This window comes from Phyllopteryx taeniolatus, chromosome 15 (genome assembly GCF_024500385.1).
Source record: "Phyllopteryx taeniolatus isolate TA_2022b chromosome 15, UOR_Ptae_1.2, whole genome shotgun sequence".
Lineage (NCBI taxonomy): Eukaryota > Metazoa > Chordata > Actinopteri > Syngnathiformes > Syngnathidae > Phyllopteryx > Phyllopteryx taeniolatus.
The window spans coordinates 8,177,984-8,192,675 of NC_084516.1; the positions used below are offsets into that span (position 1 = coordinate 8,177,984).

The following is a 14,692-nucleotide window of genomic DNA, read 5'->3' on the forward strand; positions in this document are numbered from 1 at the left end:
CCACCCACCAGTGCTTCGTTACGCTGTTTGAAATAAACACAGGTTGACACTTGGATTCATTTGAACAAACAAAAATCATAATAGGACCACTGCACGACAGTGAAACCTCAAAAGCACCAGTTGTACAATTTGAAATTTGATCACAATGGTCGGAAAATCAGTTCAAACCAACATCATACATTACGTCACGCAAGACTTTGTTTTGAAAAAATAACCTAAATTTAAAAAATAAAGGCCAGTACCAGTGGTACCAGTAATGGCAGGCCAAAAAAAGTAAAAATTTGACAACTGATAGTAGATAATAGAACTGAACGTGGAACCTGGCTGCTGACTACAATAAGGCAAAGCCAACAATAATAAAACTGAATTTTCAACAGAAAGTGAGACATTGGTGAGCAATGAGGACGCGGGTTCAATCCCCGGCCCCACCTGTGTGGAGTTTTTTCACTTATATGAAAGTAAAAAATGTCAAATTGTAACTTAGAAGTCCCTGGACAGGTTTTATGGTAGCGTGTTTGACCTCAGAATGGATTATTCCTATTTCCATTATTTTCTATGGGAATAAATCTAAATCCAAAGAAGGAATTTCCCACCTTTTGATGGACTAGTGAACAGTAAACACATGACAGATGAACAAAAAATTTGCTATGGCTGTGGAGATTCACAGGAGCAGGAACATACTTTATGACAGCACAGTCCACTGGGGCTATTGTTGATGGAATCAATCATGTTCTCCTGATGGACCAAACAGTACAAGGCAATAGCTTCTTGCTCATAAAAGCGACAGAAGTCTCCTATCACTACTATATTTGGTCTTCTTTGGTAGATATCACATTTACTCACACAGCGAAATAAAATAAAAAATGTGGAAAGATGCCTAAAAGTGATGTAGTGTCAAGCCACCCAAGTGACAGACTTGTGAAATACTAGGAGGGCCTGTGCTCTGGTAAAAGAGCTGGTGATGCGAGATAAATGGGCGGTGTCCCTCTGTTATATTCTGAACAGACAAAGAGGGTGCTAACCTTATTTCTTTCCTCTGATTGCGTAGGATCATTTTAATTTCCATTTGATTTGCAGGATGTGTGGCGAGTTTGCGCTTGCGAGTGTTATGTTAGTTATGCTAATAGTCGCCAGACCTCCCGCTGATGTGCGATCCCTTCCCAGTTGGAGGCCTGTGAAGATGTTTGCCCGCAGAGACGGGTTCTGTGTGCTCGTCCCAGAGTAACTATGTTTACAGTCGGGAGCCACTACTAGAGGCTATAGGGATGACGCGCACACACACTGTGCAGTGTTGTGCGACTGGGTGTCTAGGTATAGCGGCTCTGATCTTCACACACCAGCCATGCTTTGGTATATAGTAATCCCTTGCTATATCCATCCATCCATCCATTTTCTGAGCCGCTTCTCCTCACTAGGGTCGCGGGCGTGCTGGAGCCTATCCCAGCTGTCATCGGGCAGGAGGCGGGGTACACCCTGAACTGGTTGCCAGCCAATCGCAGGGCACATAGAAACAAACAACCATCTGCACTCACATTCACACCTACGGGCAATTTAGAGTCTCCAATTAATGCATGTTTTTGGGATGTGGGAGGAAACCGGAGTGCCCGGTGAAAACCCACACAGGCACGGGGAGAACATGCAAACTCCACACAGGTGGGGCCGGGGATTGAACCCGCGTCCTCAGAACTGTGAGGCTGACGCTCTAACCAGTCGGCCACTGTGCCGCCCTTGCTATATCATATATTCTTTTAATGCTGATTGAATGCATCACAGATGTTTTCAGTTCAGTCAGTGTAGTGCAGCTATACACCTGCACATCTCTAATACAGTCAGCTTTATAGGATAAATGAGTTAAAGGAGTCAAAGGTCAATTGGCCTCTTGTTCTTGGCAGAAAAAGAAATCTTACTGAGTATATGCCACTCATACGTTTAATAAATCACCAAATTGCTTGCGAACATATAAGGCATATCCAGAAAACACAAGCTACAGTCAGACTTTTAGTAAATAAATTCACAAATACCAACCTTATTAGTCCAATCAATACCTAATGCACACAATCATGACATGTTGACAAGAAAGAAAATGCAAGAGTAACATTTTATCACCTCTCAAAAGTACAGTTTTACAAATTGGTATTGAAATGCCTTTATGAAGCCTATAATTTTATATAGTAATATATTACATGATTTGTAGCTACTTTGGGGATTACATTTATTTACTACTCTGATCTAATGAGGGGGGGGGGGGGGGGGACATTTGGGACAGAGATACAATAGCTTCTTTACAGGATGTGCAAAAATATACTTTTTCACATATTCGGCTCTTTTGTATAAACAGCACTGATACAATAGGGCAAACAAACCTCCATCCAAAATTTCCGATACCAATTGTCCTCACTAGGGTGAGCTGCAGCCCATCCCGGATGATTTTGAGCTCGAAGTAGAGTTGACGTGCACTACAAACACACACTATTGTGTCATGGGGCAGTGGTTGAGAATCACTGATCGTGATACTGCCAAGTAATAGCGATAGAAAACAATGTTTCTGTTGTTACCATGGCTACACCTGCTCAGCAACGTTGGTCTATTACTTTTACGGAACCAACCAGGACACTTCTCGTGTCGTCAGTGCAAGCATCACCGCTAATGTGAGTGTTCAGAGTTGTGTGCAGCGCTTGAGAACTGGACTGTCAATGAGTATTCAGACAAGGGTTTAAAAGTAAATTACTGTTTAGAACATTTGGGGGAGCTCTTGTGCAGAAATAAATAGCTTTTTCCCCCAAAAAAATTACAATAATATTGTCATTATCTATGGCCATAATCACACGGGGCACAATAACAATATGTTTTGTTTATCGGCGCCTTTCTAAGCACTCCAGGACACAGTATAGCGCATGAATAAAAACAATTTTAAAAATAAATATAACGATTATTCTAGCTGTTATGATGAGGGTCAATAAAGTGACTAGCACGGTCTGCTACTGTAATCAGCTATGGCTAATTAAAGCCCTCCAAGACATCTGTGGTTTTATAGTCTGAAAGCAGGTTTTGGAACACAAAATAACTTTCCCCTCAAATTACTGCATGCAACTTTGGGTGGAAGCCATATACTTAATCCGTTATTATTGTTCTAATTTTTTTTGCGCTTCCACAAATATTTTGGTTCAGGCGCATCATTAATGCCACAACTCCCAAGAAGAAGTGTTTATCTGGGTCAGTCCACATGTTGGACCGTTTTGAAAACTAAATGTTCTTGCAATACATAGCACAGGAAAGAATATAATTCCTGTATGATTTTGCAGCCATTCCCCTCTCCAGATGCAACACTCATTCCCAAGTTAAAGATCTTTGCAGGACACTACATGAAACAAAATATGAACAGCTATCACCAAGAAGGTAATTTAAATCATACAATCAAGTGTTCAGTTACAACTCCAAACATCCACAGAATGTGCCATCCCTCTGCCCTTTATGCAATACTGTTTATCTTTCACATAGACCACCTCCCCCTCCCATCATTATTATACGCGTGATTTTTCACTGGGGACATGAGAAAACTGTCACAATATGAGCATGCGCTTTCTTGCCAGCTGCAGAAGGCAAACAAGGAAAAAACTGATTAAAACATCAACAATCGAGTGAGTTAATGGAAAAGGTTGAATGCAATGTGTAATATTGGATTGTTTTTCCTCAGGATGGAATAACCCTATTGGCATATTTCCAACATGTCCTTCAATTAATATGGCCATGTCCAAATTGTAATTCAACGTTTGTCAGGTCCCTCTGCTGCACTAATCAAAATGTCTATCGTCAATGCGTCAAATGACTTCATGTAATGGGAACCGTGTCCGTTACGGTGGAAAAAACACACCGCCCGGCAGTTCTCATACGATCAGGCATGTTTTTTGACCACCTTTATTCAGAAAGGTTGTAATAGTTTACGTTTTATTTATATTGTCACTATTTGTGTATTATCTTGTGTTTATTATTTTATTTTGTCTGACAGCAGTAAATTATTTTGAAGCTTCTATTACCAGTAATCATTGCCCTAGAATTAATTTACAAGGGAATGCCAAGAAATGTATCTTTTAGCTGTCTATAATAGAGTGATGTTTATGATTTTTACAATTTCCTGGATATCTTCTTTTCATTTATCATATGCATATAATATAGAATAGCAAGTTAGTTAATACAGTGTTGAGATTCATCCTGACAGATGTTTTACATACCGTGTATATTTTAAAACTCTGAGTAGCTTAAATTTTTAATGTCACTCATTTTATTTTGACCATTGCAACGTAGAGGTTTTTTTTTTTTTTTTAAACATTTGGAGGTGTGTTGCAAATTAATGTCAAGACATTCCTAATACATATTTAGCTGTTTTTAGAGTGCTGTCTGTGTTACGAGCCATCCAATATGACATATGGCTCACTGGTGCAGTATTTGCTCGTGCTGTTCCCTGGAGCCTGATGTACAATACACTGCTGCACACAGGCCAAGCCAGCCTTCATCCATCACTGCATGGTACTGCACTTGCACTGGAGTTTGGAAATTGCAAAAGAAAGGTTCCTCGGTTACCCCGCTGTGCTAACAGGGACGGTGAGAAAAGTATATATTCACTAAAAATAAGACATTACATTGTGATATTTTAATCCACTACTTTCTGGGCCTACCTTCCTTCCTACCTTTGTATGTTTTCCACTTGCTCGTGTGGGTTCTCCCGTAGGTACCCTGGCTTCCTCCCATATTCCAAAAACATGTATGCATAAATGAAGACCCTAAATTACATATACAGTAGTTGTAAATGTGAGTGGGACTGGTTGTTTGGGTATAATGATTATTAACAGTATAGAAAATGGATGGATGCATGTTATTTATACACTCACGGTACGCACGCTCCCACAGCCTCATGCTGACGTGCTAGCTTGGGCTTCGGGAGTTTTACTGAAACCATGTCAGAATATCCGTAAACTAAAAAAAATGCCTACAAGCTTTAACATGAGTCGTCTTTCAGAGGTACAGGGTCCTCAGGTAGCTGAGAGGATTCAGCAGCGTCGCGGACTTAACGATATTTCTGCTCGACAGGTAAGTTTATCACTTCTTTTTTTTTTTTTTTTTATTATACATTCCGAAAAAGAAAACTTCAAACTAATAACTTTACGTGTTATAGTAACAGCCCATTACGAATAAGTTATGCTACCAACGTAGCAGCCACAGCTAACGTCAGCGTGTTTACAGTGCTAATGCTAGCTCAGTATTGCTAACATTGCTATTTTGTTGACACTGGCTATGTGTTTTTTTATGACTATTTATCATGATAATGAATGGTCATGTTTGAGAATCGTAGCCGTGCGTTAGTGAAGGGTGTGGCTTTGGTCAGATTTGAGGAGATTCAAAATTAGTAAAGTGAGGCTACATTCAAATGTTGCTAGCAGTTTTAACACTGCAAACTCACCCAACAACAGAGAAACTGAGAGGAACTGATTTTTTTTCCGCAAACTATTCACAAAAGCATTTTATATTTCAAGCTTTTAGCTATAATAACCAACCCCCTCCTTCAAGTCAAGGAGTTGTTCAAGTAATATCCCCCAAGACTTTAACCTCCAGAGTTTATATTTCACAGCTGTAATGTTGGCATATGATCATCTGTTTTAAATCTCTGGCTTTCCACCTCTTTCGTCAGTCTCCCTCTGAGCTAACCCATACGAAGCAGCTTGGAATAAGCATAATCCACAAAATCCACTCCAGCCTTAAGAAAAAAAAAAAAAAAGTATGCTTCATAACTCCAACTGAAAATCAAATAAATAAACATCTAATTCTGAACGATTCAAAGCAAAGAAGGGCAGGGCAGTGAACTGCAAGTGTGAATCCAACCAAAGCACATTAGTGAGAAACAAAGCTGAACAGACAAAATTCTTAATGTACGATGCAATAAAAGAAAGCACAGTGAGCTTCATTATGCAAGGCTGATTTGACTTGGGGCTCATTGGAAATGTGTTAATTGGGGCTCATTAAAGCCTTTTAATTCAAGAACGACCCATCAAACATAAATGGCCTCCTGTTATTGTGCTTGAGAGAAGTAGTCAGGTGTTGCCTGGATACCCTCTCTGGGTCGATTTTACCAGGATCGTTTTTGTCTCATCTTGTCTGTCTTAAATTAAGACTAAAGTGGAAAACACATTCATTTTCAATATAAGAGACAGAGGAGATGAACCAGTCCCAACCAAATACTTAAGTAGGCTGCATTCAAGAAAAATGACAGTACAGTGTACCAATGTGTTTGTCTTTCGAATAAAAAGTAATGGAAATACAAATATTGTGAACCCAGGTTCATCCCAGGGGATACGTTCCTTGTCCACTTCAGATGAAAGACCTTTTTTTCTTTGAACACACATTTAAACGTATTGAAACAGACTTTTTAAACAAATTGGATTAATCATTTGCTCACTCAACTGAGTTTTTGTGAAATATGCAGACATTCAAACTTTGCTGAGTTTCCACTTTAGGGGTCCGTTGTATTGAAAATAAATAACAGCACTACCTGCTGGTTCGGGTCGGGCACCAGCCCTCTGGCTCAGATGGAGTCAATGAACTTTCACCATATCCAATGCTATGTGACGATAGTGGATTAAAAGCAATGGATATATTTCATGTGGAATGCACAGATTTGCAGCTTTGATCTTATCAATGTTCTTTTTTATCATGATTTATTGTTTACACAACACCAAGAGATACATCACTAAATCACAGCCAACGTAGTCCTATTCTAATTTGGAACAATGCCCTTTAAACAAGCAATCAACAAGTACAAATCTATGCAGCATTTAGAAGAGAGTGAAAGTATTTCAGGTCCTTTGACCATGCAAAAATATAGAAACAAATCATGCTTCTATTTCTCGGTGTTTGGAACTCGAAGAAAAAATATGCTACTACAAATGTTGAACTGGAGGATTTGGAGAACTACATTTTGTGCCATTGAAAACGTTCATTAATAAACAATTCTTCAACTTTTGCCTTGCTGAAAAGTCATAGTTTAGCAATCCTCTCCTCTGAGAGTTTTTTTTCTGTTCAACAAAGAAGTGCCCAGCCACCAGACTTTCATACACCTGCCCATATGACAGCTGACATTATGGCAAGTTATCTCTATGGGAAACTTTCCAAATAGTTTGTATGACAGCATGCCTGAAAGTATCCTCTCCACAAGTCGCCCGTCAGTGTATATACACCTCCTGAAGAAACTTACAATTTGGTATATCATTGCAGAGTTAGAACATTGTGAGGGTTTTTTTTCTCCCTCCTCTACACTTCACTATATACATGCTATTACTTGAAGGTATTTTGGATCAATATTTGGCCTGCAAGCATGTTAGAGTGCCAGTTCTCAATTAGTCATGACTGCAATTCAAGGAAGCAGTCAAAGTCAAAAATTAATAATACACAATTCTTCCAACCCATCTGTATTTAACATACATCCCAAACTATACATCATAAAGTGTAGATAATTGAAAATAACTTTGACAGAAAGTCAAAGTCTGCTTGGGCTCAGACAATAAATATATGTATATGCAGTGGGTACAGAAAGTATTCAGACCCCCTTAACATTTTCACTCTTTTTTATATTGCAGCCATTTGCTCAAATAATTTAAGTTCATGTTTTCCACATTAATGTACACACAGCACCCCATATTGACAGAAAAAAAACATTATTGTTGAAATTTTTGCAGATTTATTAAAAAAGAAAAACTGAAATCTCACACAGCCATAAGTATTCAGTGTTGCTCAGTATTTAGTACAAGCACCCTTTTGAGCTAATACAGCCATGAGTCTTTTTGGGAATGATGCAACAAGTTTTTCACACCTGGATTTGGGGATCAGGCGGCACGGTGGCCGACTGGTTAGAGCGTCAGCCTCACAGTTCTGAGGTGCGGGGTTCAATCCCTGTCCCCGCCTGTGTGGAGTTTGCATGTTCTCCCCGTGCCTGCGTGGGTTTTCTCCGGGCACTCCGGTTTCCTCCCACATCCCAAAAACATGCATTAATTGGAGACTCTAAATTGCCCGTAGGCATGACTGTGAGTGCGAATGGTTGTTTGTTTCTATGTGTCCTGCGATTGGCTGGCAACCAGTTCAGGGTGTACCCTGCCCCTTGCCCGATGACAGCTGGGATAGGCTCCAGCACGCCCGCGACCCTAGTGAGGAGAAGCGGCTCAGAAAATGGATGGATGGATGGATGGATTTGGGGATCATCTGCCCTTCCTCCTTGCAGATCCTCTCCAGTTCTGTCAGGTTGGGTGGTGAAGATTGGTGGGCAGCCATTTCCAGAGATGCTCAATTGGGTTTAAGTCAGGGCTCTGGCTGGGCCAGAGTTGTTCTGAAGCCACTCCTTTGGTATTTTAGCTGTGTGCTTAGGGTCATTGTCTTTTTTTAAGGTGAACCTTCGGCCCAGCCTGAGGTTCTGAGCACTCTGGAGAAGTTTTTCGTCCAGGATATCCTTGTACTTGGCCACATTGATCTTTCCTTCAATTGCAACAAGTCGTCCTGTTCCTGCAGCAGAAAAACACCCCCACAGCATGATGCTGCCACCACCATGCTTCACTGTTGGGACTGTATTGGAAAGGTGATGAGCAGTGCCTGGTTTCCTCCACACATGCCACTTAGAATTAAGGCCAACAATTTCTATATTGGTCTCATCAGACCAGAGAATCTTATTTCTCACCATCTTGGAGTCTTTCAGGTGTTTTTTTTTTAGCAAACTCCATGGGGGCTTTCATGAGTCTTGCACTGAGGAGAGGCTCCCGTCACTCTGCCATAAAGCCCCAACTGGTGGAGGGTTGGAGTGATGGTTGACTTTCTAGAACTTTCTCCCATCTCCCTACTGCATCTCTGGAGCTCAGCCACAGTGATCGCTGGGTTTTTCTTTACCTCTCTCACCAAGGCTCTTCTCCCCCAATATAGACAGGGGTGTACATTAATGAGGGGAAAAAATGAACTTAAATGGTTTTAACAAATGGCTACAATATAACAGAGTGAAAAATTTAAGGGGGTCTGAAAACTTTCCATACCCACGGTATATTATATATAGGGGTTATGAAAACATCCCAGTATAGATCAAAGTTGATTGTACAAGAAAGTAGACTTGTTAAAAACATCAGTATGTGGCATGTCATTCTCCACTCACCCCACCTCGCCATATTTTATTAGCTACTCACTTTTCGTGTAACCGCGGACAAAAGGGTAGGCACTATCTTAAGAATGCCCTCACCTCACACTTCTTGAATATCTCCACCAAGTAATGTCGAAATGTGACCTGGAAAAGTGCTGTTTGGAAATAGAATGTATAAATTTGCTGCAGCATGAACTGAAAATAACTTTTTTTTTTTTTTTTTTTTTTTTTTTAAATCAACCAAAACACTCACAAAGAAACAGAGAATGAGGGATTGCAAATGAGAACAACAAAGACAGCTTAAAATGCATGGTCACAGACCACTACATTTTATTTCACCACGCTTCAATTGTTTGTGACACTTCATGTATCGATCCTAAAGCTTGTTTAACAAAACAATTCAACACTATTGCCATCAATCACCCAATCAAAGCATTTAAAAAGGATCCCATTAAAACTGATTTGAGTTCTGGCACAAAAAAAGCTCTGGTGGCAGACAACGAATTTAATGGCTCCAAGGTTACTCCAATACGATACAACGACAACAACATGTGACAATAACTGGCAATAGATGAAGATCCAAAGACTCAACTGAACCAGGAAATGAAATGGACTCGGGTTAATCACTCAGTCTTGACAAAGGTAGGTCAAAGAAATTGATGGTTGGACCACCACCAAATTGTACACCTTCATACATATGCTTATAGGTTGTCATTGGGATTGATTATCGTGCAAATTCCTGAAAATATTGGGGAAATTCCCTTTTGTTTAATCTCTAAGTAAATGAAAATTCTGAATCTACACTATTCTGCAATGTTTGTATAGCAGTTGATATTGTTAAACAGCAGGCAACTACACATGTGATGAAAATTACAAAACAGAAGTATAAATATTTACTCTGCAAACAGACACTGTTTCAGCCTCAATTGAAGTAAGACAACATTCCTAATATAACTGTAAACGTCAGGAGGTTTCTTAAAGGGGAAGTCTCCCCATAATGACAGGGTGGACAGCATTTTAAGGGACAAATGCAAAATGTTTAATATGATCCGGAAATTAGAATATACATGTTCAAAATGACTCGTTTTATCAAAGAACTTGTTGTGGACAATATAACCATGTAAAAAAAAAATCATTTAACCACTTATTACACACACCATAAGTAGCAGACCACTTATAATAAGACCTCAGAATTCATTATTTTGCTACATTTTCATGAGAGTGATTCATTCAAAGGCACTTTTTAGTGATATTGACCCTCCTTTGCTTTTTCAAAAAACAACTCCAACATAAAATGACAAGTGTTCTTTTTTATGAGGTGCTGAGGAGGCTATTTATTAGTTACTCGATGGGTTGCCAAATTGGGAAGATGGGATGTTCTTTACAAAGCCGCCATGGCCAACGACTGACCTGGCATCCATAAACGGTTTATATGAACAGTGGCTGTTTAAGCAGCATTTCATGAAACATTCCAGATTTTACAAGTTCGTTGTCATCTATGTTAATTTAGTTTCATAATAGACAGCAAATCATCTTGGCGTCAAAGATTCAGCTAACCTGCAGCCAAGATTGTTCAGCCAGAGTCTGCATCTATTGCACACTCAACCATCAACAACTCTCCATCCCTCATGTTGGAGACAGTTGTGAGGATCAGGCTGAAGAGTCTTGGTCAGGCACAAAATATTTGCGCGACAACTGAATGCTGAAGTGTGCTGGATTAGTTCTTGGCCAGGGCTAGAGGCCTCTGGGAATTGTGTCATCAGGCTATCGGGCTAATAGCCCACAACCGTGAAGTCTGGAAAGGCGTTTTAGTGGCCAATAAACTGTATCCATTTCATGACCACAGGTGTGACCAGAAGACCTGTAGCAGCTTTAAGGGTTTAATTGGGTATTTTTTGGCAGCGTGCTATACTGCTTTTTCTTGCATGGTTGTAATACTACAAAAGACATGGTTCTTCTTTTTATGCCATTGTATAAAATGATTAGATATACAGTAAACTCCACATTTCGCCCTATACAATCACACTTGGGTGCCGTCCACAAGAACAATGGGTATTTGACCCATCCATTTTGATGCAATTTGACGTTTCATTCGCAAGCAAACTGCATTATAGGTCAATAAGAACAGACTTTTGGGTATTTTGTTTCCTCTGTGCGTATTTTAATGTTCTAGATCCTTTGACTGAGTGGCAAGCAGTCCAGGGTGTACCCCACCTCTCGCCCAAAATCAGCTGGGATCGGCTCCAGCTCACCCACGATCCTCAACAGAATAGGTGGCATCGGATGTCTTCTTGATCTTAAGTGTCTTACTGAGCAGTAACTGTCATCAATCTGAAAACTACATGTATGAGTTCTGTCTTGCTCGATTCACTAATGTTGTTGTTGTGCCTTTAAAGAACCTGTCGCATGCGCTTAGCAGCCTGAAAATGTACATTCATGTGGACAGAGAGATTAGCAGATTTTTGTATTTATTTATTTTACCTCACATAGATGTTAAACTGTTTTAATGCCCATCCAGTATAGACACAGCCTCAGTAACCGCCCCCCACCCCCACAAAAAAATGAAAAGAAAAACAGGTGCACAATCCTAAATACAAAAACACACAAGAAGGAGTGTATGTATACTCAAATTATTATATAGTGTATCTTGTTTCTTTGCGTGGCTTGTGTTACAGCCTGCTGAACTGCAGCACCCTGCATCACATTTTATATATTTACACACACACACACACACACACACGCACACTCTAGGCAACTGTCACAGCGCATAGATGTTAATATTACAAGTCATTTTGTATTCTGCCACAACAGCTTAAAGCTAATTACGAGGCTCATAAATTATCTATGTCCGCTTGGCTGAAAGGGAATCATTTGCATTTCATGATTTGTTCCCCACCGACTCAAACGACTCCATAAAAAGTTAAATCGCATGCACGATTCCTTATAATGTGGCCGTATAGTTTACGTAGCATCTTCCCATAATGCTTCTATTGGGACAAGTGATGTGCACGCAGCGTGTTGGCGCATGTGGCATGTCGCTGAGCTTTCTTACCTGCGCACAAAAGTGCTGCGAGTCCCACGCAACGAAGCGGGTCCATGTCTCTCGGCTTGCTCTCGTCTCTTATTCGGGAAGAGCCAAAGCCGCACTACTCAGCACGCAATTTATCCTCTCCCGGAGCTGGTCTCCATTTGAAAGTGAGCGGATCTAGTCGCTGTGCCATGTCACACGAGAAGATGGAAGTGACATTTGGCGTCCCCTCGCTACCTGAAGTGGAAATTAAAAAAATTAAAAAAATTACATGCACTCAATACGCCCGTTTATCACATGCATTATAATTTATTTAGCTGATTTTTGTAGTTATATTTAGAGATAAGTGAGGATGATAAAGCACGTGTTGGGTGTTTCGGCTGTGCGTAAAAACGCACCGCGTCGTCTTGCCGTTTACCTTACGGTGTAGATTGTGTACGTCGACTCGCTCCTGTCACTTGCCGTAAAAAATGGAAACAAAACTAAAATTAAGCTTTATCCACTATGTTTGCACTAAAAAAAACAAAACGGAAAAAACAAACAAAAAAAGTCTTCAACCGTTGCCTAAAATATGTCATCCCCACTCGCTTCGAGTGTTTGGCAAAACAATGCAGGAGATGTGGAGGAAAGTCCGTCAACTTTCCACGCGGGGAAATAGACAATTCGTGCTCAGATCCTCCCTGCACCCAGTGGCGCTAGATTGGAGAGTACGCGTGCAAAAACTGAGGGCTTGAACGCATTCCAGGCTCGCATTGGCAAATTGGAGCCTCACGTCACCGGGCCATTTAATTCGCGGCTCATGTCGTCAAACGGGAATATTTGCCTTTTAAATCTTTATTATTATTTATAGATATTAAAGTTATATTTAAAGGAAGCTTAGATGTTCTTAAGGTGTTTACCCATTCATTAAAATGCATCCAAATTAATTATGCATAAAATGCATATGCATGTACTGCACGTGTGCTCTTGATTCCTTCCAGAAATGGTTTGAAATCACCCTTTTTTTAATAATATTGTTTGCTTAAAACCTGACACATTACACTCCATGTTATTGATTTTATTCCAGTCTGCCATCTAGTACAATACTGATTATTTTACACAGCATCATAACTGACCACAATCTGAGGTTGAGGACTCGGGGGAAAAAAAAATATATATATATATATATATATATATATACATATTATAACAATCCCATAACTGGATGAATCATTAGTATTATGGGAGAGTGCTGCATCTGGTTGGGCCAGTATTGGTATCATGAGAAGCAACAGTGCCCCCTAGAGAAAAGCTTTGACTGCAAGCAGCTGTCCTCTGTTTGCTCCAATGACTCATGATAGAAACAGCGCTGTCAACTCTACGAGTCTGCTTTTTGAACAGTAGGACAAAAAAAGAGAGGGGGAGAGAGAGAGAGAGAGAGAGATAGAGAGAGAGAGAGAGAGAGAGAGAGAGAGAGAGAGAGAGAGAGAGCATATTGTTTGTTTGTAATGAGTAATTTCTGACACTGTGCAAAGGTGGCTTTTAGATGTAGCTGTGATATTGTCAGTGTTTTCACATTTTTGAGAGAATGACTCCCAAGGGATGTTCATAAGAAGATGAATAATGTGTCTGGGAACATAGGACATAAGACTACCATACTATGCAAATACAATCACAGCTAAAATAAGATTCACAATACCTGTGGTTTACGGAAGCGTATTGCTGCCACACCCAAAAAAAAAAAAGGTTCACTATCACCGATCAATGCAAACTAGAACTAGCAGACATTCCAACAGCTTCTTCCCTCTTGCAATCAACTTATTAAACAGCTAACCTACAATTCCATTGCAACATGCTGGCAATTTTTTGACTTGAGTTCGTTGTCAAATTTCTGTGGGGCCAATTATACATTACTCGTGCACTCACTGTAGTTGTCTCGCCACGCTGCACTATTTGCATATCTGTTGTTGACCAATACTGGCCACTCATGCCAGAGTAGCATCTGCTCCATTTGCACACTGATTGAGGAGTATCTGCAACATTTGCACAACCAACATTGTCCCAGATTATCGCACTCGTCACTTTAAACCACATACACTCCTTGAAGTCTCCGCGCCCTTTGCACAATGGTCATTGCAATATTAGTCATCGAACTGCTCTAAGTGCTAGAGGACTCTACATCTTTTTGCACAATTGTCAAAACAAAAAAAAATGTACCAGCATTACCAGATAACTAGCAACCCTTTACTGCTCAGTGACTGTTTTTTTTTGTCAATGTCTTTATGTCTCAAAAGTGTTCTCTGTCAATTGACTGTCTGTTGTCGTACTAGAGCGGCTCCAACTACCGGAGACAAATTCCTTGTGTGTTTTTTGGACATACTTGGCAAATAAAGATGATTCTGATCATAAGGGGTCTTTGAGATCATAATTCAAAATTGTAAACTAAGTTCACCACTCCAAACAAACAAACAAACTAGTTCGTAGGTTTTTTTGTTTTGTTTTTCCAAGATAAGCAGTACAGAAAA

General features: G+C 40.1%; 1 protein-coding gene across 6 annotated transcripts in view; it reads right to left on the minus strand.

Moving 5' to 3' along the window:
* si:dkey-112m2.1 (transmembrane protein 132C) overlaps nt 1-14,692 on the minus strand; it is a 183,930-nt gene that overhangs the window by 138,124 nt on the left and 31,114 nt on the right. For 3 of the 6 annotated variants that reach the window (XM_061747773.1, XM_061747768.1, XM_061747770.1), the window contains one exon: nt 12,213-12,425. The exons of 2 other annotated variants lie outside the window; for them this stretch is intronic. Coding sequence is in view for 3 of the 4 variants with exons in the window: in XM_061747768.1 (XP_061603752.1) it covers nt 12,213-12,258 (46 nt within the window). In the remaining variant the exon portion in view is untranslated. Of the gene's footprint in view, nt 1-12,212; nt 12,426-12,606; nt 12,865-14,692 lie in introns of those variants that run through there. One more of the 6 variants, XM_061747769.1, reaches the window with a different exon arrangement.